The sequence below is a fragment of the Candidozyma duobushaemuli genome (genome assembly GCF_002926085.2).
Source record: "Candidozyma duobushaemuli strain B09383 chromosome Unknown B_B09383, whole genome shotgun sequence".
Lineage (NCBI taxonomy): Eukaryota > Fungi > Ascomycota > Pichiomycetes > Serinales > Metschnikowiaceae > Candidozyma > Candidozyma duobushaemuli.
The window spans coordinates 1,742,862-1,765,862 of NW_020289895.1; the positions used below are offsets into that span (position 1 = coordinate 1,742,862).

Genomic DNA, 23,001 nt, shown 5'->3' on the forward strand with positions numbered 1-23,001 from the left:
TCATGAAAACATTAGTCCTTACTGGTGGGATGCAATTCATTCTTCGTGCCTCACTAGTTAATCAGATTATGTCTATATAACCTCTACCGGCGCTATCATCTCTACCTTTTTGCCCCAAATGCCAAGTACAAAATCTTCTTTAGGAACTTTTGATTGTGGTCGCTATGGCGGCACTATGCTCCCCGACATGACAGACGACAAACAACAATTCTACTTCTGTGGAAGGAACTACGGATTGGATAAGGCCCATTCTGGTAGTAGCAAAATGTCCCACGCATGGAAATTGTTGGTACTCGTCCTCTTAGTTACGCCACTATTACTATAAAGCTGGACTTGGATTTTGTGGAGCTGTGGCTAAAAAAAGTTGGTCAACTGGAGAGTTTGTCTTCCAACATCGTGATAACTTATCCTGTCGAGGTGTATAACGCAATATTCGCAGGAGCCCATACCTTGCACTTCATTGTTTGACTTCACTTCTGAAAACATTTGACTTTGTACAACATAATAAATATCAATGCCCAGGAAGTGATTTCTAAACTTTCATGAACTGGCGACACCAGCTATCCATATCAATCCAGACTATGAGTTCGTCATATAAGACTTCCACCATGAAGAGCAGCTACAAGACCAGAAAATCATGACGGTCGCTTAAGTCGTAAGAATCGTTTATCTCCATTATTTCTTTGCACATCCGGCCATTTCTCATCGCTTTGCCATTTTCTTGTTGCAGATTTTATTTCGCAATCTTTCCGTAGTTCTCACTACTATAGCAGAAAATTGCAAACTAGCCGCGCTTTATCAACTCCACCATGTTAAGAAAGGCAGCCAGTGTAAAACGAGCCAGCAGCGTGGCGATGCCGGCATCGTCTGACTCCGAAAGTGACTCTGACACTTTTGAAGCCGCCATGAGAAGAAAGTCTCAGAAAATCGCCAACCTGGTGCTGAATGACGACGAGCTACAGTATGATATCGATACACCCATTAGTCAGGAGCAGAAGGAGGAAAAACAAGAGCAGGGCTCCAAGTTTCTCAAGAACATCCTAGCTCTGAAAGACATTCGTGATAAGGAGCGAGAAAAGACAAAGATTGAGTGGCAGCGAAAGAATGCCAAGGGTATGGTGTTTGAGTCTGAGGAATATAAGCAAGTCGCAGGTGACTCCCAACATACCCCCAAACAGGAAGAGAAGAACTACGGAACAATCTACGACCTAATAAAGAGCAAGGTCACGGAGCAGGACTTGGCGGAGGCCAGACTGCGCTACTTGGAAAGAAACTCGTGAATAGATTAAAACATATTAAGGTCGAGCACAGCTCGATAAGGTCATCGCAATGGTTACTTCATAGCCTCTTGCAAGGCAATAGTGTCAACTAGGTGTTTGGTGTTGTCCTGGCCCGTGGCATTGGGGCTCACAGGCTCCTCCTCGATGGGCTCAATAGGCTTTCCTTGTGTCAGGCTCTGGTTGTGGACAATACGCTCAATCTGGTCGGCAGATGGCATGAAGATGACTCTGGAGCCAGAGCTCTTACTCATGTTCTGCAAGGCGTCCAAGTATCTGATCTGCAAGGCGGCAGGAGAACTCAAAATGTCGGAGGCCTTTCTCATCTGCTTAGCACTCTCGACCTCAGCCTTAGCATTGATGATCTTAGCCTCACCAATACGCTTGGCCTCGGCGGCCTTAGCGAAGGAGTCCTGGACAGTACCAGGCAAGGTCAAGTCCTTGATCAAAATGGCCTCAATGTGGACACCCCACTCGGCGGCGGTTCTGGCAATCACACCCTGGACGGACTCGGCAATTTCGTCTCTCTTCTCCACCACATCCTGCAACACGCGAGAGCCAATGACGTCTCTCATGGTGTTCTGAGTTCTCTCAGTGATGGCAGAGTGGATATCGGAGATGGCAAAAATGGCCCTCTGAGGGTCCACGATGTTGTAGTAAACGACAGAAGTGATGGAAACGGACAAGTTGTCTCTGGTGAAACACGATTGTGGGGGCAAGTTCTTAGCGTTGATCTTGATGTTGACTCTTGACAACTTCTCAGACCATGTGTTGACATACGAGGTACCGGGCTCAACGGTTCTGGAGAGAGCACCGAAGGTCTGGACCAAGCCAACCTCACCCTGGTCGACGGTCTTGTATGGGTTTTCACAAAGGAAGCAGAAAACACCACAGCAGCCAAAAATAGAACCCATCAGGCTGATAAAGTTCTGGTAGGCATCCCTTGGTGGGGTGTCGTAAGTTTTGGCAAAGTTTTTGACGACCATCTCGGGCTTGACGTAGCCCTCGGCTTCATCTCTGATGGGCTGGTTGTTAGGCTTGACTGGTTCAGCGGACATTGGAAAAAAATTGGTTGGTGTAGGGAAACAAGGAATTCCATAAACCTTTATATGCTATATGCCCAGGCTACGCAGCCCTGGGTATTCTGCAGGATGGGGGAGCCGTGTTGTGACACTGTCTGCAGGACGGCAGCGGCTTTTGGGCCGACAATTCGGGAAAAATATCCGTCAGGTTTTTTGAATCCTCGAAGTAAAACCGTCAAATGTTACTAAGAAATATTCGCTTTTCACCGCTGCCCCTCAGTGTGACCGCCCCTTCTGCCACTTTTCTTGGAGCAAGTGCTCATGCATCGTGGGCTCAAATTGAGCGTACTGCAGATAGACAAGCGTTAGTGTCATCAGCTCGCGGCGTCTTTACGAGTTTATCGCGAGGCTGAACCGAGCCGTGTGTGATCATCATGCAAAGATTCGGCTATCCACGTGGATTCCTGATTTTGAATATTTTTAGGGAAGAATCGTGACTGATTTTGATGATTTCAAGTCGAAGGGCAACAGCATGATCATTTTTTTATTTTTGCGGCCTCGTCTACCTCTGACGTCAGCGTGACCTGCTACAGATCGAGGTACACCTTCAACAACCCGCTTGGCTTTGAATTTTGAAAACTAGGAAAGAGAGTTCACCTGCAAAGGCCAGATTTGCACCCCATAGCAAGTCACATTTTTCAACCGATAAGCATTGTGATAAGGCTATCAATTTGACAATTGAGCTCACAAAAGCAGGGTCGCGAAATCTTAAGATTTAACGGTATTGGGGTGGAAAATTTCTCGGCTGCCATTGTGGAGGTGGAGTGCTCAGTGGATGATTTGGAAGGGGCTGATTTCTTGAAACTTGACCAGAAAGTGTGAAAATCACCATTCAGCCGCAAGGATCTGCTGCAAAGACCATGAGCACTGGGTGCAATCAGTAGGGCATTTTGTGGAGCACTATCCACAAAGCCTCCTGAATTTGGAGAAACGGAATTACATCTGCCCCGCTTATGCTGGAGGGTTCGTTTCTATAAATATCTGCAATTTGGCCTATCCAACATAAAGGTTCCAGCCCTTCTCCTCCACCAAGGCGGCCCACTCAATCACGACATTCCCGTCTGGGTTCCGGACCCAGCTCTCCTCCACCGTCTCCTCAATTCTCGTCAAGTTCTGAACATGGTATCTCAATTGGGCCTTCTTGAACCTTTCTCTCATTCTGTCCCTGTCGTAGCTTGTGCAGCATGCCATTCCACACACCAAGATCAGAAGCGACAACAGCACAATCATTCTTGTGTCTAGGAGCTCGTCAATGAGCTCTAGTGCTTGGAAAAGCAAATCCTGCTGCTGGACCAGCGAAGGCGGCAGACGCATCACAACCGTATTGAGGTGTATTTGGCAAATGAGAACGTAAAGCTCAAAAAGCTGTTTCTGGAGGGTGAGCTCTTTGGGGTCCAGCTCGAGAATTTGTAGATGCAACAGACTAGGCACGCAATTGGAGATCTTCTCCATGAGAGACTTGTAGGTGGTCCTGACCGTGGCAAAGTAAGCTCTACGGGCTTCCTCCAAATCAGGCGATTTCTCCACCAGAGTCTCGATCATATCCTCAATTTCTGCCCACTGACGCCGAAGCATCACCTGGGAGTTTCCAATGTCACCGAATAAATTGTAAACGCCTCCCAAAGTTCCCTGGAGAGGATCAATGCCGTAGTTGACGTCATCCTGAAGAACCGCCTCGTACTCTTCAATAGGCATCAAGGTACCTTGTCTCACTGCATTCAGCGAAAGAAGATCATGAAACTGGAAGTTATGGAGAAGCCATTTGATGTCGTTGTTATGCATAAACATCTGAGCGACGGCTTCGAGACCACCAAAAGAGTTAATAAGGTTCGAGCACTGCGTGAGGAATCCTCCCCAGTGACACACATCTCCAGTAGTCACCTCGATACCGATAAATATAAGGTAGAACGCCAAAAGCACGAAAAAGTCCTCGTTATTCAGCGGCACCAAAGAGTCACCAATCTCTTTGCAGATCAACTTGGCGGACTTTTGCATGTAATTCCACGGCTGTGAGTAGTCGATCGAGGACTTATCACGAAGCTGCAACCAGAATCCACCCCATGCACATAAGGCATAAAGAATGGAGTCTCGGGATTGGGCAAGCTGCATGAACGTCTTGAGAAAGTAATTCAGCGAGTCCGTTCCGATGTGAATGAAAGAGCAAAATGCTTCCGAGTAGTGCAGTAGAAACTGGACCCCTGTATCGTCCAACTGAGGCACCACTCTTCCAAAAAGGATATTATCAAACGGCATGTTGAACAAATCAAAAAGATCAGGCAGTTCCTTGGGCAGGGCCACCGCAAGCTGAAGCTGTGGATCCACCATAGGCTCTATCAGCTTGGGTTTCTGCCTCTTAGCTACTCTATCGTGAGGAAGCGGCTTGGACTCGGGCCATTCACAGTGCAAACCCATCCGTGAACATCCGCCACATGTGGGGACGACCTCATCACACTTTTTCCTGAGATTAGTACAAGATCACAGAAAAAATATTGCAAATCAACATACTTTCTGCGTCGACAGCAAAGACAACCCAGGTAAGATCGGGCTCTAGGGCCGAAGAATTTGAAACCGTGGGCGTTTTTGTTCCTGTGGCGGACCAACGGCAACAGCTTTGCCTCGACCGTCAGCAAATCCATCGAAAGGGTGTGAAACATTAGTAGTTTCTAAAAAGTTTGGAGCCAAAGTCCATGTAGATAAGGCGGCGCTTATTGCCTATTTGGGCGCGCAACTCCACATTTACTTGTCCAGAAACTTAGCGGGTTTTTTTCAAACCAAAACCAGTTACTTGTTCTTTCCATGAGGTGTGTGGTAGTGGGTTCCGGCGGCGTGGGCTCCATGGCTGCCTATGCGCTTAGCTTGAATTCTGAAACGACTGCCATTGTGAGATCTGATTATGATCAAGTTTCCAAACATGGCTTTTCCATCGATCTGGTCGATTACGGCACGATCGAAAGTTTCAAGCCCCAGCATATCGCCAGGTCAATTGAGGATGCTACACAGCTAGGGAAGTACGATTATATCGTGGTGACCACGAAAAACATCCCGATGTCGCTAAGGTGGAAGAGCTTATTGAGCCACTAGTTAGCGCGGAATCGATTATAGTGTTGGTGCAAAATGGCATTGACATTGGAGCGCCATTTGTGGAGAAGTACCCGAAAAATGTCGTTCTAAGTGGAGTTTCGATGATTTCGTCTACGAATTACAGTGGAAAAATTACCCACGTCGGTCACGACGAGTTGATGGTGGGTATTTTTCAAAACCCTGCTTTGGAGGATAAGCCTCAGGAAATGGCTGCGAAAACTTTTGTGGACTTGTACAAGAACGACAAGAACGATTGCGTTTTCGATGAAAATGTAAAACTCACTCGCTGGCGGAAACTCGTCTATAACGCCACGTTAAACACAGTATGCACTTTGACAGGTGTAGATGTGGGGCGTTTGGAGCTTTTTGGCGGTATGGACCTTGTCAGGAAGGCCATGAGAGAGGTGCTTAATGTGGCTAAGTCAGATGGAGTGGATTTGCCGGAAGATATCATGGAGTTTATGATTCGGTCGGATGACGGAAACTACTACGAGCCCTCGATGTTGGTGGATATCCGGAAAGGAAACTACATTGAGTTGGAGGTTATTTTGGGAAATGCCGTGAGAATTGCTGAGCGCAATGGCGTGGATGCCCCACTCTCGCATTGGTGTACGACTTGTTGAAGGTGGTACAAAACCGGACAAAGGAAACCAAGGGTGCCTTGGAGGTGCCCAAGGAGCGGCCAATCCCGGGTAAGTAAAAGTAAAGAAGTTATGAAATGATCAAAAGTGGTAAGTGTGGGGATATACCGAACAGGAGTTGTTTCGTATTACCACTTGTATTCGGCGTCTGTATAGCATGAGTGAAGTTTGAGCACAACGAAGACGAATAATCACTTATCTCTGACAAGAATGCTTATGAATGTAATTGGTTCATTCACCATGTATGGACTTTTAATGGATCTCGACAAGACCCCAACAATGGTCGTGATCTTAGACAGTGCGTGAAGTCGATCAACGCCGATCACAGGCTTGTTCCTAGTATCATGGGAAAATGCCTGATATACTTAGGGGCAAATAGGATGGTTGATTTTGCGGGGGCTCGTTATCTTTCAGTGTAGGTGACATCGTACCCTTACCAGTGAAAAGACGGAATCCATTGTCCACTCTTTATTGAGGCTAACGGAGTCTTGGACAATGTGAGTAACCTTTTTTTCCAAAGTTCTTATCTCTGAGAGTGCTCCCAATAAAGTCACCTTGCCGTCGTTCGGCTCATCTTATCTACGGAACTTGACCACCTGATAACCATTTTGGCGAGATACAGACGGTTCACAAAGATCTTTTTCGTAGTTGGTCTCTTTCAAGTGTGACATTTGAGAAACTGTAGCTCCATTTATGATCTCCATTTTGGCCTAATTGCCTCAATCCAAAACTTTCCTCTAGAACTATCTCAAGGTAACACTTTCAAGGGATCGTGTTATCAGGATCATGCGGACTCTATAGACGAGCTCCTGACGGACTCTATAGAACTAGCCCCTTGATATGAGCCTTTTTTTTTTCAAAAAGTAGTAGTAACAGTGGTTGTTCATACTATTTCATTGGCCCCGGTGACTCAGACACAGAATGACTTAGTCCACTACACAAGCACAAAAATCACCAAATCCAAAACATCAAGTTCAAACTTTTTATAAAAAGAGCAAGGAGGACCACGAGGCCCGCCCTAGGCTAGTATAGAGGCCAGACTCTATGGAGAGTGGTTCCATAGAGGACTGGTGGATATGGAGGCCGTTTCCGTGGCGCGCTTATTTCTGTGTTGGGACGTATTTTGCAGCCATTTGTGGAGGGCCATAAAGTATAAATACGGGATCGATTCCCACTTTTTTTTCTTCATCAATGACAGCTTCTTCTTATCTCTTCTCTTCAAAAGTCAGCGAGCACTCCCCATGGTGGTGGGAGGCAAAGGCAACATCCTCACTGTTGAGGACCCTGCTACTCATAAACGCAGGGAGGTGTTTGATGCTATGGGAGGTGCTGCAGTGGCAGCTTTGGGTTTTGGTGATGAGGAGATCGAGGAGGAAATGGCCAAGGCCGCTAAGGAGTGTTCCTACTCTTACTTGGGTTACATGACCAACTACTGGGCTGAAGAGTTGGCCAAGTTCTACATCGATAAGTCACCCAATGGAGCTTTTGCAGCGGCGCTTTTCACTTGTTCTGGATCTGAGTCAAACGAAAACGGCATGAAGACCGTTAGGCAGTACTGGCTTGAGCGTGGTCAGCCACAAAAGACCGTCTTCATCTCCAGAAAACAGTCCTACCATGGTTTCACCATTGGTGCTCTTTCACTCAGTGAGTCAAACAGAAAGGACAGCTTCAGAGCCATTACCTTGCCTGCCGAGCAAGTGCCCAAGGTCTCGTGTGTGTACCCTTACAGGGAATTAAAAGAAGGTGAGACTATGGAGATGTACTGTGAGCGTCTTTTGAAAGAGCTCGAGGATAAGATCTTGGAGGTTGGACCGAAGAAAATCGGGGCTTTCATGTGTGAGACGCTTACCGGCTCCACTTACGGAACTTCTCCTTCCATTCCAGGATACCTCCAGGGAGTCCGCAAGATCTGTGACAAGTACGATATTCTCTTCTGGCTTGACGAGGTGATGTGTGGAACAGGTCGTGCTTGTGCTACTGGCGGGCTCAATTGCTGGGAGTCCTGGCCAGATTTTGACGGTCCAGATCTTCAGCTGATTGGAAAAACCTTGGGAAGTGGATACGTGAGTGTGGCTGGTCTTTTGGTTTCCCCGAAGGTGAGACAGGCTTTTGTGGAGGGATCCAACTACATTCCTGGTGGTCAGACCTATCACCAGCACGCTTTCAATTGCCGTGTTGCCTTGGCTGTGCAGAAGAAAATCGACAGGTTGGGCTTGAGAAAGAATGTGTTTGAAAACGGCAACAAGATGGGTGAAAGACTCAAGGAGTTGGCTAAAACTACCGAAATCGTTGGTGATGTTCGTGGTCTTGGAGGTTTTTGGTCTCTTGAGCTTGTGAAGAATAAGAAGACGAAGGAGCCCTTCCCTGCTAAATTGACTGTGGGCGTTAAGACCACCGCTAAGCTTTTTTCCAATGGAATGACCAGTATGGGACTTGGAGGAACCGCTGGAAACGGTCAAGGTGACCATATCACTGTGGCACCTTCTTATATCATCACTGAGAAGGATGCAAACTACATTGCTGAGATGTTAATTCAGGCTGTGAAGGAGATTGAGGATGATTTGCGTGCAGCAGGAGAGCTTTAAGTAATTTTGTAAGGAATGGATTATGATAGAACCAAGGGTAGATTTTGCAGCCATTTGATGGTGTATGTAGGAGTGAGAACTTCAAATTGCTGTAACTCCGCAGCTATCCATTTTTTTTTTTTTTTTTTAACGATTATTATATTAAGAGGACGCCAGAAAGAATGAATTCTTTCCAACAAAACCTATATAGTTTTAAGACCTACATAGTAAACCCCTTAATGTGTTATCAACAGAAGCTGAGTGAACCCGGGGAACGCGACTCTCCTCTCAAAGAACTTCTCAAGCCAGAGAGTCTCTAAGCCAAGGTAAAACGCTGAGACTCTCACAATCTATAGTTTAATGATTGAAGTAAACTATGCATATCCCAGACTTACTTAATTTCTTCAAAAAGCATGAATATATTTAAAGCGTATGCACCATTTCCTAAGATAGCCGGTCTAGTATAGTGGTCAGTACAGTTCGTTGTGGCCGAACAGACCCAGGTTCGATTCCTGGGCCGGCAATTTTTTTGGAATTCGAACTCTTACTTTTTTACATTCTTGAAGAGAATCTCTTTACAGCTTTTGAATGGTTGCACTTCTCTAGCCTTCTTTCCAGAGGAAGTTCTCTTCTAATGGGACAACCAAGAAACAGGAAAGTCTTGCCGTTCAAACAATTCCAAGTCAAAGCCAGATGTGTTGGTCATGCAAGTATATTTTCAAGATGTTTTTTCCACTCTTCCTCCACCTTACCATTAATTATTCCCAGAGATGTAACTGGTGGTTTACATGACACCACCGACTTATTCATTGCCGATCAATAAAGCATTAGGCAAATATTCGTAGGAATTGTAGCACCATAAAGATTTGATTCGCCCAAGCACAAGCTAATTTAAAAGGTCACGCAGGGAAAATCCTATTCAAGAATATTTTAAATGCCATAAAATACTCAAAGGCTGGCAACATTCATCTATATACTTACCTTTCACACCTTCGTAAATTGGCTCGAGACGAAATACTAATGTCGACTCAAATTCTTCACTTCATTGAAAAGAACGAAAATCAAGATACCGTTGATCAGCTCATCTCCAAATCGATTTTCGATTCAACATACATTTCACACGACACCACCTCAATCAAAATAAATTCAGCTAAGTGGAACTTGACATCTCTTCGATTGAAAGATGTTCCCACTCTTGACGGCAGCAAGGAGAACGACTCTTATCTAGAGCAAGTTAGAAATGAGGAAGGAATCGACATCATGGGTTCGTGCCCTAACCTCAACGACGGTAACAGTAGGATTTACTTTTCTAATTACGAAACGCCAAACCCAAAGCCTCAAGAGTTTGTTGTACACCGTTCAGGAACTTGCTTCACTACCGGGAATGAGCAGGTCTATTTTTCTCCTAGCACCAAAGTTAACGACTCCTTCCCTTCCCAAATGCATATGGTCAACACGATACATTCAAAGCAATTACGCCATCAACGAGGCGATTCAACCATTCAAGGCAGGTTAACGCTTACATTTATGAAGCATGACTTTGATTCATTGGCTAATGATTGTTTCATGGTAAGGCCTAAAGAAAGACTCAGTCAACGATTTTCCCTCACGTTTACTCAATTCCAGCCATCGTGGTGCAGATGTATGCTGAATGTTTATATCAAACTGCTTCGTGCTTTAATCGTTGAGCATACAAGTTGTAAGGTGCCACTTGAAGGAGGGTTTGGGCTACAAACAGAAATGAGAGAAAGGCAGTTTTATTATGTAAACTACGGAAGCTCCGCTTATAAAGCGCCATATGCTGAGTATCATAGCCCAACCTTCAGCATCCTTGACCACTTCAATTGCAGCCTTCCAAACCTTGGGCCCACTTTTGTATCCAAGAACTGTACAAGAAGTTATGCTCTTAAGTTCAAGGTTACCTTTGGTTGTCGAAATAAGTGCACCTCAACCTTCACTGTTGCCACCAATATCATTGTCCCAGTGGTAAGGAGTGAAAAGTTCGACTTGAAGAATGTTAGGGAATTTCTTTTTCTTCAAAAGCTTCCACTTTCTACACTTGGTGCACAGGAGTTTCGATCGTTGGTGGACAGGAAGGTAAAATCAATCGATGGTGATGCACAAGTTTCCCATACTTCTGCAACCGCAAGCACAAAAGGCATTTTTGGTGTTGTGACAATCGTTTCATCCAGGTTTGATCCGGTACGTTGCAAAGAGGACATTGACGTCAGGGAATCGACACCTATTGACTACTCCGAAGCAATAGTCTATAAAGAAGGAAAGTATGCCATTCACTCTGGTGATTTGACTATCCCTCTTACCGCTCCGAAACTAAAACCACCTTATGACTATCAGAGAGTAATGGGACAATCTCTGTCCGAGCATCGTATATCAGGGATCGAAAATCATACATTAAAGTCCGGCGAGTCGTTGAAGGATTTTCGGGTATTCGACCGAGAGGCAATTTTACGGCCGTTGTTGATGATCAGAAAGGTCTCAATAAAGATAGTGGAGGCAACACACAGGGTGAAAGGACAGCAGTGGTACACTGAGTTTAAGACACATCAGTTACTTGACAGGCGATACTACAAGATTGAATGGGGCGGTTATTCTAACCTATTCCAAAGAAAACCGCTCTCGAGGGACGTGAGTCGAGTAGTTATTCCAAAATTAAATCCTACCGTCGTGACCACAGCTGTTCAGAGACACAATATCATGATAATTGAGTTACAAGCAGGCTCATTTTTTTCCCCTGAACAGTCTATCGTTTTGTCAAAAGAGCTTCTTGTTGAGGGCGACTACGACGAAATGATCAAATCTACAATGCCACCACCGTATAAGGAGGAATTTTTTGAAACAACATTTGAAGAGAAAAGGAGTTTGAATTGATGAAAGTTTGTTGATAGTTTATTCCATGCCAGTACGAACCACAAGCCATACAATTAGACCAGGTCCATTAATACAAAAAAATACCGCACTTTTGAGCAAACTGGATCATTTCAAATTTAAATTTTCAAGCCATGTTCAAAGAGGGTTTATACTGAACCGGACCAACTGTCTTTCGCAGTATTGAGCATCTAGTGCCCTGGCTAATTCACAGAAGTGAAATTCTTCAAAAACAAATCTGATAGCAACGTATCGAAAGATATCGAAACAACGTAAAAGCAAAAAAATTGTCTCCTACAAAAATACGTTCCACATATTCACCGTCTACCCTGTATCCTACCCTAGCTTCTTCTCAGTGTTACCCGCACAGAGGTATAAGGCTCACCAGAAAAAAAAAAAGTTCACTCATCATGACTACTACACTAGCTTGAAGTATGTTACCAATTTCCGCCGAAGATGACAAAACAACATCGTGTTGCTCGAAGGTCACGCTGTGAGCCACAAATAGACTACTACGGTATCTGAGGCGTTTATTCCAAAAAAACATCACTAACATTAGATGAAGAGAAACCGCAAGGAACTCAACCAAATCCACCGTAACCCGCTCCCTGTGGAGCTTTCCGTAGATACACGCGGCGAGCTCCCATTGGTCAATGTGACCAACGGTATCTCGTGGCTCTGGCTCTGGATTCGTATAGCCACTTTGTACTTCACCTCACCTCCTCGAGCACCTAAAATGAGGATCTCTTTGGAGGATCCAGGGGTTTTTGCTCTTCGGAGTGAAGGCGATATGCGTCGGGCGTGGAATAATGGCTTTTTCGGTAAAGGGACTCTTTCTCGACTGGAACCTACTTTTGGTGCTAGAGTTCTGGGTCAACTCAAGTCCAGCGAGGCTGTCACCAGCGAAAGGAGACGTAAGAGAAGAGAGTTCAAGGAGTTGAGGGCACAGTTTCAGAGACTCGAGGCGGAGCAGCGGAAACGAGAGCTTTCTTTGGAGGAAATGCAGAAAATGGAGGAGTTGAAGGTGAAGATGGAAGAGGTGAACACGGAGGCATTGACGTTTAAGGATAATGAAGAAACCGCCGGGTCGGAAGACTTAGCTGATTTGGAGTTTCTGCAGCTTGATCCTGTTGAAGCTTTCTTTTTGGCGTTTGCATTGGAAGCTGGTGAGGTACTGACCGAGAAGTCTGTTCTCAATGACATTGAGCTTCTTCGAAGCATTGCAGACCTTGACCACAGTCAGGAGCTGTTCGTTCATCGTCTTCTGGCCTTTTTACAAAGATACGTCGTCTACCACCACTACCGAAGTCTAGGCTGGTGTGTACGCAGTGGCATCAAGTTTGGATGTGAGTATCTCCTCTACAAAAGGGGCCCTCCATTCCATCATGCTGAATTTGGAATTCTCATTCTGGCAGCAGACGAATCAAGACTGTGGGAGGACACAATGGCTGTAGCGAGGGTTATTGGAGGTGTGAAAAAGACACTTATTTTTGCTTATGTGGAAATGCCCACTTTGGAGCAGGTGAGCGAGGTTTGGGAAGGGAAGAAGTCTCCAAGACAAAAGGTCATGGATCTTTTGCAGCTTTACAGAATCAGTGAAATGGTGTATCGCCGCTGGAGCCCTAGCAGGACTAGGGAATAATGAAAGGATAATTATAGAGTAATGAAATATGAGGTATCGAGATGTAGGCTGAAATGGTTTGAATTATATATAGCAATAGTTTTGGCTATAGTTGTGCAGCTACTTGACTATGCTTGTTCAGCAGTATTCTAGAGATGAGTTTGAGGCATTCACATACCTCTGTTACACAAATCCTCAACAGTACAATGGGAAAGCAACCTAGCAATTTTTGAAGTAAAGCATGTTCGAAAACTTCACCTATTATTCTTCTTGACCCGAGAAAAAAGTCATTTTTCTACTCGATGTATGAATGCTTATTTTGTGTTGACAACCACACATTGGCTGCGAAATGGACCAGTATCCACTGGGCATCGCAACTATTTTGAAATCTCAAAAAAAGGCTTTTAAGGGCACATGACAAAACAGAAAAGCAAAAATGACATCACTTTCCCTTTGCAAACATCTTTTTAATTAAAGTAGCAACATAAAAGCAGTATCGGAAATGGCCAGTGAACGGCTTAGATGGAGGGGAGCTCATCACAACAAGACCTGCTTGGAGCGAGGTGCGCCGCAGCCGATGCTGTAAACACCGCTTGTAAGCGAAAAAGAAATAACAGAAAGAAATATAAATAAAGCGGATCTCGCACTTTTAAAAAAATTCTAAAATCATTTTCAGAAAGAAGGCAGAGGACAGAGATGTGGGTAGACGAAGAAAAGACAGGGGCTGGAAGGGGTCCTGCGCAGAGGGCGGTGGCATCGGTCGCCAGCGCGGGTATTTAAGTACGCTCCATTCCGCCAGATTTACCCTCCTTCTATGCAGAGAAAGCCCTTTTTCTAACTTACCCAAAAACACATTAAATGGCTGACATTAGTTCGTTGATCAATCCTCCCGACGAGAAGGAGGAGCAGGCGCCCGTTGCTCCCAAAACGGAAGATGGCAAAATCCCAGAGGACACGATATTGGCCTCGTTTGACAAAATCAAAACACACTTTCCTGCTGCCAGAATAAAGAAAATCATGCAGTCTGACGAAGAGATAGGCAAAGTTGCTCAGGCCACGCCGATTGTTGTGGGTCGTGCATTGGAGATTTTCATGGCCAACTTGGTGGAGGCTGCCATCAGTGAAGCCAAGTCGTCGGGTGTCCGTCGTATAGCTGCGTCCCACGTTAGAGCTGCTGTGGAAAACACCGAGCAGTTTGATTTTTTGGTGGATGCGGTGCTGAAGTACCAGCTGAAGTAACGTGATCGCGCACGTGATGCACGTGACGCACGTGATACAGCACACGGCCCCTCTCACCTGATCTCTCCGCAGTTCAGGACTTGCTTAGTACGTCATGGCGCGGCTCGGGCGGGACCCTTCTGAGGAAGCTCCAGCTGAGGTTGCGTGGGCAGGTCATCTATTGCTTTGGAGTTTCCATGAAATTCGGGGGAAGTTGCCAAAACGGGAATTTTTTCGGCCCCGCGTTGGTATCGGATCATTCGCCCCACTTGGACTTTCCACCTACCATGGACTGCACAATGCGCCAGCAACCTTATAAAGGGGCATTACGTTCCATTGAACTCCACTTTCATCTATTCCAACTATTCGAGTATGGTTTACAACATGTCACACACCAGCTTGTCTTCTAGAAAGTCTTCTTTCTTTAACACTCACCAGTTGAACAACCAGCCCCAGCCCGACGTTTACTTTGTGGGTGTAGATGTGGGTACTGGTTCCGCCAGAGCATGTATCATCGATACCAACGGTTTGATTTTGGGTCTTTGTGAGAGAGCCATTACTCGTCACGAATTGAAGAGAAACCACATTACCCAAAACTCCACGGAAATCTGGAACGCCATTTGCTTCTGTGTGAAGAGCGTTCTTCGTGACTCCGGTGTCGATGGCTCCGAAGTGTTCGGAATTGGTTTCGACGCCACTTGTTCCCTTGTGGCTGTTTCCGAGTCCAAGGATACCCCAGTTGCTGTCGGTCCTGATTTCACCGATGACAAGACCAACATCATCTTGTGGATGGACCACCGTGCTCCCGATGAGACTAATGAAATCAATGCCACCGGCGATAAGGCCCTCAAGTATGTGGGCGGTCAAATGTCCATCGAGATGGAGTTGCCAAAGATTAAGTGGTTGAAGCACAACAGACCAAACGGTTTGGACGACTTGAAGTTCTACGATTTGGCTGATTACTTGACCCACAAGGCTACCGGCTCTGAGGCTCGTTCATTCAACTCTACTGTGTGTAAGCAGGGTTTCGTGCCAATTGGCGTTGATGGCTCCGAGACTGGTTGGTCCAAGGAGTTTTTGGAGGGCGTCCAGTTGCCAGAATTGGCTGCGAACGACTTCCAGAAGTTGGGTGGTGTTCCTGGCAAAAACGGTACTTTCTTGAGTGCCGGTGACACTGTCGGTAAGCTTACTGCCAAGTCCGCCGAGGAATTGGGCTTGACCACCGAGACCATCGTGGGAAGTGGTGTCATTGATGCTTACGCCGGCTGGGTCGGTACAGTTGCAGCTAAGGTTGACCTTCCAACACACCCAGACTTGTCTCAGGACTCCAACGGTTCTATGGACACCGCTTGTGGCCGTATCGCTGCTGTTGCTGGTACATCCACATGCCATGTTTCCATGACCAAGGAGCCTTGCTTCGTTAAAGGTGTGTGGGGTCCATACAGAGACGTTATGGCCCCAGGCTACTGGCTTGCTGAGGGTGGACAGTCTTGTACTGGTGCTCTTTTGGCCCATGTCTTGTCGACTCACCCAGCTCACGGTGAGTTGGTTCACTTGGCCGACGCCTCTAACTTGTCCAAGTTTGACTACTTGAACTTGGTGTTGGAGAACATGGTTGAGGAGACCAAGTCCCGTTCCGTGGTGGCATTGGCCAAGCACATCTTCTTCTATGGTGATTTCCACGGTAACAGATCGCCAATTGCTGATCCTAACATGCGTGCCAGTATCATTGGACAGTCGATGGACTCTTCTGTCAAGGATTTGGCCGTTCAGTACTTTGGCGCCTGTGAGTTCATTGCTCAGCAGACTAGACAGATTATCGAAGAGATGGAGAAGGGCGGACACCAAATTAAGTGCGTCTACATGAGTGGCGGTCAGTGCCGTAATGGTTTGTTGATGAGATTGCTCGCTGACTGTACAGGCTTGCCAATCATTATCCCAAGATACATCGATGCTGCTGTTGTCTTTGGATCCGCCTTGTTGGGTGCTGTCGCTGCTCACGAGGCTGTCGAGGAGCACATTCATAGCGGCGGCCGTGCTAGAAGAAATTCTTTGGCCAAGTCGCAGACCGACTTGAAGAACGCACAAAACAAGGACGGCAGCTCGCCAGTGGGCTCTCCTTACACCGCCCCCTCTGCAACTGCGTCTCATACTAACTTGGGCCTGATTGGTTACGGTGGTCACCCAATGCAGATGAGCACCGTGGGCGAGGAGCCACAAGATTACTTCAACCAGGGCGCCCCACCCAAGTCGCCCAAGTCTGGCCGTGCCGCCTCACTCTCAGGCAGTGACTCTGAGGACGAGCAGACCTTGTCCTTCGGTTCGAAGCTGAACACCTCCCAGAAGGTGTCCAAGGGCTTGGCAGCTAAGGCCAAGAGCGAGTTCAGACCATTGACAAGCTTGACTGACGCCAAAAAGAAGGAAAGTGCCCCTGCCAAGTCTACCAACCCAGGCGACCGCTTGTGGCAGACTATGGAGAGGCTTACTGGACCAGGTAAGGTTGTGATGCCTCACAAGGAGGACCAGCCTGACCGCCGCTTGTTGGCGTGCAAGTACAAGGTATTCTTGGATCAGTGCTACAAGCAGCAAGAGTACAGAAAGTTGGTGGACGATCTTGAAGCTTCCAACTAAGGAGGTGGCGTCGAATAGAGACGAATGTACATGAAGAGCAAACGAGCACTTTCCCGGGAAGGAAGGGCTGATTAACCCGCCCTCTACCCCATGTAATTTTGAATTGTGGAGGCCTGACGTGATAAGCTGATCGATCGCACGCACAGTGAAAAAAATGTGCTTACAACATTCAGTGACATCAACAGACAGGCGTCCACATTTCAGCCGTAGTATTCGCCTAAGTTTTCCTAAATATCTCGCCCTGCGTCGATTCGAAGCAGCTGTGGTCCATTGGCATAATTGTTTAAGTGCACCTACATGAATACGCTGAATGTATCACGAATCGACGTTTCAAAAGAAATGCTTGAAATGCGCTTTTAGTAATCTTCTTTTTTCCGCTGCAGATGGCACTTGCATTGCAACAACGCACGTGACCAGATGAGATAATCCGCAGCAATTGCTTACTATGGCAGTGCAAGGTATAGTGGAGATTGACGCCCAGGAAGTCAACTTTTCTTAGATTTAATAATATTTTTGAAATCAGCGGGGTCGAATTAGCCATTGTAGCGAGTCACCTAGCAAAACTGCGTAGTAGGGGCGACGGGAAACCGAGAACACGTGACATCACCAAACTGTGGATGCTAATACCCATATATATAAAAATGTTGCCACAACCACACCAAGCACACGCCTGAAGGCACGACGTCTTTTGTTCCCGCATCTGCATTAGTTTTAATTAGGTTAGGCAGATTGTCCGCCCAGCATATATTTCATCCTTGCCGTGAAAAATCTTTGCATTATATATAATAGCCGTTTCTTGGACCTTTTTCGCAGCCATTTTTCAAGACTCCAAGAAGCCTTTATTCCCCTGCCATGACGCTCCAAGACAGATTCTCTATGGAGGATGCTGTTTCTAACGTCCCAGAGGTGCAGAGATACGATTCTTCAAGAGCCCTGAGGGTTCAGAGTCATGAATTCCAGAGAGAACACCAGCCCATCCAAGACCCATACGACAGCAGCGTTGTGGTGCCTGAATACTTTGAGAAGGACCCCAATGTTGTCGACTACGGTAAGCATCTTGTGCTGCATCCCGGCAAAAAGGTGAAGCACTACTTCAAAACGCTTTTCCCTATTGCCCAGTGGATTCTTCATTACAACGGTAAGTGGTTGTACGGTGACCTTGTTGCTGGTATCACTGTCGGTGTGGTGTTGGTGCCCCAGAGTATGTCGTATGCTCAGTTGGCTGGTCTTCCTGCTGAGTACGGTTTGTACTCTTCCTTCGTCGGTGTTTTTATCTACTCGTTTTTCGCTACTTCCAAGGATGTGTCTATCGGTCCTGTTGCTGTGATGTCTTTGCAAGTTGGTAAGGTTATTGCCAAGGTCCAGGATCACGTTGGTGACAAGTACAGTGCTCCCGAGATTGCCACTTTCCTATCGTTGATTTGTGGTGGTATCGCTGCTGGTATTGGTATTATTCGTATTGGTTTCATTCTTGAGTTCATCTCGCTTCCCGCTGTCATGGGCTTTATGTCCGGTTCTGCCTTCAACATTATTGTGGGCCAGGTGCCTGCTTTGATGGGTTACGGCTCGGCAGTCAACACCAGAGAGAGTTCGTGCAATGTGGTGATCGGCACACTCAAGCATCTTCCAGACTCGAATGTGAACGCTGCTTTTGGTCTTGTGCCTTTGTTCATCTTGTACGTCTGGAAATTCCTCACTGAATATGGTATGAAGCGCTGGCCTCGTTACAAGCCGTGGTTTTTCTACACTCAGCAGTTGAGAAATGCCATTGTGCTTATCGTGGCCACTGCCATTTCCTGGGGTGTTGTGCACCCAGAACTTACTCGTTTCGACGGTACTAAGAAGCAGTTCAAGGGAACCATCAAGACTATTGGTGTGGTGCCTTCTGGTCTTAGACATGTCGGTGTGATGACTGTTCCAGACGGAATCATCAACGACATGGCTTCTGAGATTCCCGTTTCGACCATTATTCTTCTTTTGGAGCACATTGCCATCTCCAAGTCTTTCGGCAGAATCAACGACTACAAGATTGTTCCTGACCAGGAGCTTATTGCCATTGGTGTCAACAACTTGATTGGTACCTTTTTCAATGCCTACCCAGCCACTGGTTCTTTCTCCAGATCCGCCTTGAAGGCCAAGTGTGGTGTCAGGACTCCTCTTGCTGGTATTTTCACAGGATGTGTGGTGCTTCTTGCATTGTACTGCTTGACCGACGCTTTCTTTTACATTCCTAAGGCCACGCTTTCCGCTGTCATTATCCACGCTGTTTCCGATTTGATTTCTCACTGGAGAGCCACCTGGAACCTCTGGAAGATTGCTCCATTGGACTGTGGTTTGTTCCTCATTGCTGTGATTATCACTGTCTTCTCGTCCATTGAGAACGGTATCTACTTTGCCATTGCTGCTTCTGCTGCTATTCTTTTGTTCAGAGTGACCAAACCTCAGGGCCAGTTCTTGGGTAAGATCAAGGTGGCCGAGGTGGTGAACCCAACCATCAACTTCAAGGAGACCTCCTCCATTTCCTCCACCGACTCTGACGTCGAGATCCAGAACGTCTTGTCCAACACCTCCTACCAGTCCACTGGTGTCAAGAAGTTCAAGGCTGACGCTGGTGAAAAGATCGTTCCTACTGCCGGTGAACTCATAACCCTGAACCCTAACATCAAGTTCCACACCAGATGGGTCCCATTGAGCCAGTACAACACCAACAAGGAAGTTCAAGTTGTTCCTCCACCTCCTGGCGTTATTGTCTTCCGTCCTGTTGAGGCCTTTGCCTACCCTAATGCTTCTGAACAGGTTGACCGTGTTGCTGATGAGGCCAAGAGACTTACCAGAAGAGGCAACCCTAGACTCTACGCCCACCCTGGTGACAGACCATGGAACGATCCTGGTCCATTGACATGGAGATTGCCATTCTGGAAAGAGAAGTTTGGCAGCAGGATCGAAACTCACCTTGAGGATGACACCAGACCAATCTTGAGAATTATCCACTTTGACTTCTCCTGCGTTCCATCGATTGACGCTACAGCCATCCAGGCGCTTGTGGATATCCGTAAGGCGCTTAATAACTACGCCGACAGAGAAGTGGAGTTCCACTTTAGCGGTATCAACTCGCCATGGGTCAGAAGAGGATTGGTCCAAGCTGGTTTTGGCTCCTACGGTGACAACGAGTTGGTCAGTGAGAGAACATATGTTAATATTGCTACACAAGAGGATGACATTGAGAACAGCCTATACTACCCTGCTGTGGGCACGAATACTCCATTTATTCATTTAGAGATTCCCGACTATGTCTAGAGCATACTTATTTATTTCTCGCATTTATTTTAGCTAATTGGGTCAATACATTTTACGGTAATATAGTCGTAGATGCAAGGGATTCAAGGGTCCTCTCTAAGTACTAAAGGGGGTCTTTTTGCATTCACGAGGATCATAAAGTGTGGAAGCGCCTGGAATGCCACATTCACCAAGATTCACATAAACTGCTTCTTTTAAACAACTGGAGTTGGAATTTACTTTTGGTTCCTAGCAACCGTAGGGTATTTTTCCGAGAGTAGGTGGTTTTACTCTTTACGCATAAGTATGATTTCGTCAGTGTCCACAGATATTGCCTCTTTCGCTGTAATTATGATGCAACAAGAGATCTACTTGATCATCGCCGCAAGACTATTAACCACAGTGTGACCGTAGCCATGTTAATCATTAAGCCACATCGAGGGAAGCCACAGGTACCATAAGCTTTCCTAATCGGTGTTCAATTTTTCTTTTCTTTGTGTAACATTTTGAAGAGAGGTGACACTGGGTATTCTTTATTGCCATTACCAGAATATATCTTCTTGAACTTTGCATTTATTGGAAGATGGCGTTCATCAATCTCGATAAATCCTAATAGTCCCTGCTATACTTGGTATTATTATATCTGACGCTTAAGCATATAAATATTCGAGACATTGAAAATATAACGAACTGACTTCCCTTCTACTGTCAGAGTTTTTACTTTTCCAGTCCCAAAAGGTTCTTCGGCTTTGAAGAAATCGACTTGGTGGAATGATCGATTCGAGTATAAGAGTGTGCATTGGTAATATTACCCTATCTGAAGAAGAAACGAAATATTCATTTACTGGTTTCTCCTACTTCAAGGACTTACGGTCATCTACACCTTGTCAAACATATTTTTCAATTGTAGCAATGATTAAAAACGTAAACACGCTATACGCTGTATGGTACATACCGCTTAACTGAACAAAGAGCCAATGTCAGCAGGCATCTCGTCAATCTGGGTAGAGTAGAACTTCTCAATCTCTCTCATCATACCAACGTCCTGGGAGGTGACGAAGTTGATGGCAACACCCTTTCTACCGAAACGACCACCTCTACCGATTCTGTGGATGTAGTTCTCCTTGTTGGCTGGCAAGTCGTAGTTAATGACCAAGGAGACCTGCTGGACATCGATACCTCTGGCCAACAAGTCGGTGGAGATCAAGATTCTGGAGGAACCAGATCTGAACTCGTTCATGATGGTGTCTCTCTCACCCTGAGGCAAGTCGGCGTGGATGGCGGAAACAGTGAAGTTGTTCTCCTTCAACTTGGCCATCAAGGACTCGACCTTAGATCTGGTGTTACAGAAGATAACAGCCTGGGTGACAGAGATAGAGTCGTACAAGTCACACAAACAGTCGAACTTGTACTCCTCCTCCTCAACGTTGATGTAGTACTGCTTGATACCCTCCAAGGTCAACTCATCCTTCTTGACCAAGATACGGACAGGGTTGTTCATGAACTTAGAGGTAACCTCCAAGACGTCCTGAGGCATGGTGGCAGACAAAAGGACAACCTGGGTGGTCTCTGGCAACAACTTAAAGATGTTGTAGATCTGCTCCTTGAAACCGGAGGACAACATCTCATCGGCCTCATCCAAGATGAACATCTTGACTCTGTGGGTCTTGAAGTATCTTCTGTCGATCATGTCGAACACTCTACCTGGAGTACCAACGACAATCTGGACACCAGATCTGAAAGCCTCGATGTCGTCAGCCATGGAGGTACCACCGATAGAGGCGTGCACGGAAACCTTCAAGTACAAACCAATGTGCTTGATGACGTTCTGGATCTGCAAAGCCAACTCTCTGGTTGGAGCCAAGATCAAAGCCTGGGTGGCCTTTTCGTTAACGTCAATGTTCTGCAAAGCAGAGATGGTGAAAGTGGCAGTCTTACCGGTACCAGACTGGGCCTGGGCAAGGACATCTCTACCCTCGGTGATAGGCAAGATGGCTCTCTGCTGAATAGCAGAAGGAGACTCGTAACCGTAACCGAAGATACCTCTGACGATCTCGGGCTTAAGGTTCAAGTCATCGAAAGAGTAGACGACATTGTCGTAGTTAGACTCGATCAAGCCAGCGTCGACTTCCTGGAGCTCGTTGGACATGTTGGATTAGTTGGTGGTAGGAAGAGTTAATGGTTTTTTGGTGGTGCGGTGAGAAAAAGTTTTTTTCATGGCCGGGTAACCCCTGCTGCCTCCTTCCTGCCATGGAGGTGGTCAGACCGAATTTATGGGAGAATTGACGGACACTCAGGTAAGCTGATTTCATAAATCGGGTAAATCTACAATTATTTCAAACACCGAAGGACGGAGAAGGGAGAAATCAGGGGATGAGCTGAGACATCACGTGACCTGGAAAGGCCCCTTGATTTAAAACCGGGGTCCTTGAATACGCTAGATTTTCATAGGATCTGCTCAATTGAATGGCATTTTGAAGAAACAGCGCAAATAGTCAGAATCGAAGTATCCAGTTTATGATTCCGCTCACCTTCCTATAATAGCAGGCGAAGTCGGATCGACAGGGTGTATTGGTGTTTCATCCCGGAGGCAATTTTGCTTGAGGCAAAAGGGGTGTATTGAATTAACAACTTTGAAGGATTGAAGTTGTTTTTTTCGGTCGATCTTTGTTAATATTCGAAGATCGATGGGTCGCAGAAGTTTGCAGCCGTTCGTTCGCATTA

The 23,001-nt window shown here is 46.3% G+C and overlaps 10 protein-coding genes and 1 non-coding gene across 11 annotated transcripts; 8 read left to right on the forward strand and 3 right to left on the reverse strand. All coding sequences in view use genetic code 12, as the record gives it.

Moving 5' to 3' along the window:
• Positions 1 to 809: 809 nt before the first annotated feature.
• On the forward strand, positions 810 to 1,280 carry CXQ87_002223 (uncharacterized protein; the record flags this gene model as incomplete). The annotated part of the gene is made up of 1 exon (XM_025480739.1): positions 810 to 1,280. One exon carries the CDS (start codon positions 810 to 812, stop codon positions 1,278 to 1,280), a length of 471 nt encoding a protein of 156 aa, XP_025335039.1.
• A 53-nt stretch (positions 1,281 to 1,333) lies between these two features.
• CXQ87_002224 (uncharacterized protein) lies at positions 1,334 to 2,335 on the reverse strand (the record flags this gene model as incomplete). Its single annotated transcript, XM_025480740.1, has 1 exon — positions 1,334 to 2,335. One exon carries the CDS (start codon positions 2,333 to 2,335, stop codon positions 1,334 to 1,336), a length of 1,002 nt encoding a protein of 333 aa, XP_025335040.1.
• Positions 2,336 to 3,352: 1,017 nt separating this feature from the next.
• On the reverse strand, positions 3,353 to 4,771 carry CXQ87_002225 (fungal specific transcription factor domain-containing protein; the record flags this gene model as incomplete). Its single annotated transcript, XM_025480741.1, has 1 exon — positions 3,353 to 4,771. The coding sequence occupies one exon, from the start codon at positions 4,769 to 4,771 to the stop codon at positions 3,353 to 3,355; it is 1,419 nt and encodes a 472-aa protein (XP_025335041.1).
• A 384-nt stretch (positions 4,772 to 5,155) lies between these two features.
• CXQ87_002226 (ketopantoate reductase family protein) lies at positions 5,156 to 6,063 on the forward strand (the record flags this gene model as incomplete). The annotated part of the gene is made up of 2 exons (XM_025480742.1): positions 5,156 to 5,383; positions 5,416 to 6,063. 2 exons carry the CDS (start codon positions 5,156 to 5,158, stop codon positions 6,061 to 6,063), a joined length of 876 nt encoding a protein of 291 aa, XP_025335042.1.
• Positions 6,064 to 7,322: 1,259 nt separating this feature from the next.
• On the forward strand, positions 7,323 to 8,666 carry BIO32 (Bio32p; the record flags this gene model as incomplete). The annotated part of the gene is made up of 1 exon (XM_025480743.1): positions 7,323 to 8,666. The coding sequence occupies one exon, from the start codon at positions 7,323 to 7,325 to the stop codon at positions 8,664 to 8,666; it is 1,344 nt and encodes a 447-aa protein (XP_025335043.1).
• A 431-nt stretch (positions 8,667 to 9,097) lies between these two features.
• Positions 9,098 to 9,168, forward strand: CXQ87_002228. The gene has a single exon. It is a non-coding gene; the product is annotated as a tRNA-His (tRNA).
• Positions 9,169 to 12,090: 2,922 nt separating this feature from the next.
• On the forward strand, positions 12,091 to 13,173 carry SEN2 (tRNA splicing endonuclease subunit; the record flags this gene model as incomplete). The annotated part of the gene is made up of 1 exon (XM_025480744.1): positions 12,091 to 13,173. The coding sequence occupies one exon, from the start codon at positions 12,091 to 12,093 to the stop codon at positions 13,171 to 13,173; it is 1,083 nt and encodes a 360-aa protein (XP_025335044.1).
• Positions 13,174 to 14,010: 837 nt separating this feature from the next.
• HFL2 (negative cofactor 2 transcription regulator complex subunit) lies at positions 14,011 to 14,391 on the forward strand (the record flags this gene model as incomplete). The annotated part of the gene is made up of 1 exon (XM_025480745.1): positions 14,011 to 14,391. One exon carries the CDS (start codon positions 14,011 to 14,013, stop codon positions 14,389 to 14,391), a length of 381 nt encoding a protein of 126 aa, XP_025335045.1.
• Positions 14,392 to 14,754: 363 nt separating this feature from the next.
• On the forward strand, positions 14,755 to 17,001 carry CXQ87_002231 (putative phosphotransferase; the record flags this gene model as incomplete). Its single annotated transcript, XM_025480746.1, has 1 exon — positions 14,755 to 17,001. The coding sequence occupies one exon, from the start codon at positions 14,755 to 14,757 to the stop codon at positions 16,999 to 17,001; it is 2,247 nt and encodes a 748-aa protein (XP_025335046.1).
• An 852-nt stretch (positions 17,002 to 17,853) lies between these two features.
• On the forward strand, positions 17,854 to 20,298 carry SUL2 (sulfate permease; the record flags this gene model as incomplete). Its single annotated transcript, XM_025480747.1, has 1 exon — positions 17,854 to 20,298. One exon carries the CDS (start codon positions 17,854 to 17,856, stop codon positions 20,296 to 20,298), a length of 2,445 nt encoding a protein of 814 aa, XP_025335047.1.
• A 937-nt stretch (positions 20,299 to 21,235) lies between these two features.
• Positions 21,236 to 22,426, reverse strand: TIF (translation initiation factor eIF4A; the record flags this gene model as incomplete). Its single annotated transcript, XM_025480748.1, has 1 exon — positions 21,236 to 22,426. The coding sequence occupies one exon, from the start codon at positions 22,424 to 22,426 to the stop codon at positions 21,236 to 21,238; it is 1,191 nt and encodes a 396-aa protein (XP_025335048.1).
• Positions 22,427 to 23,001: the final 575 nt, after the last annotated feature.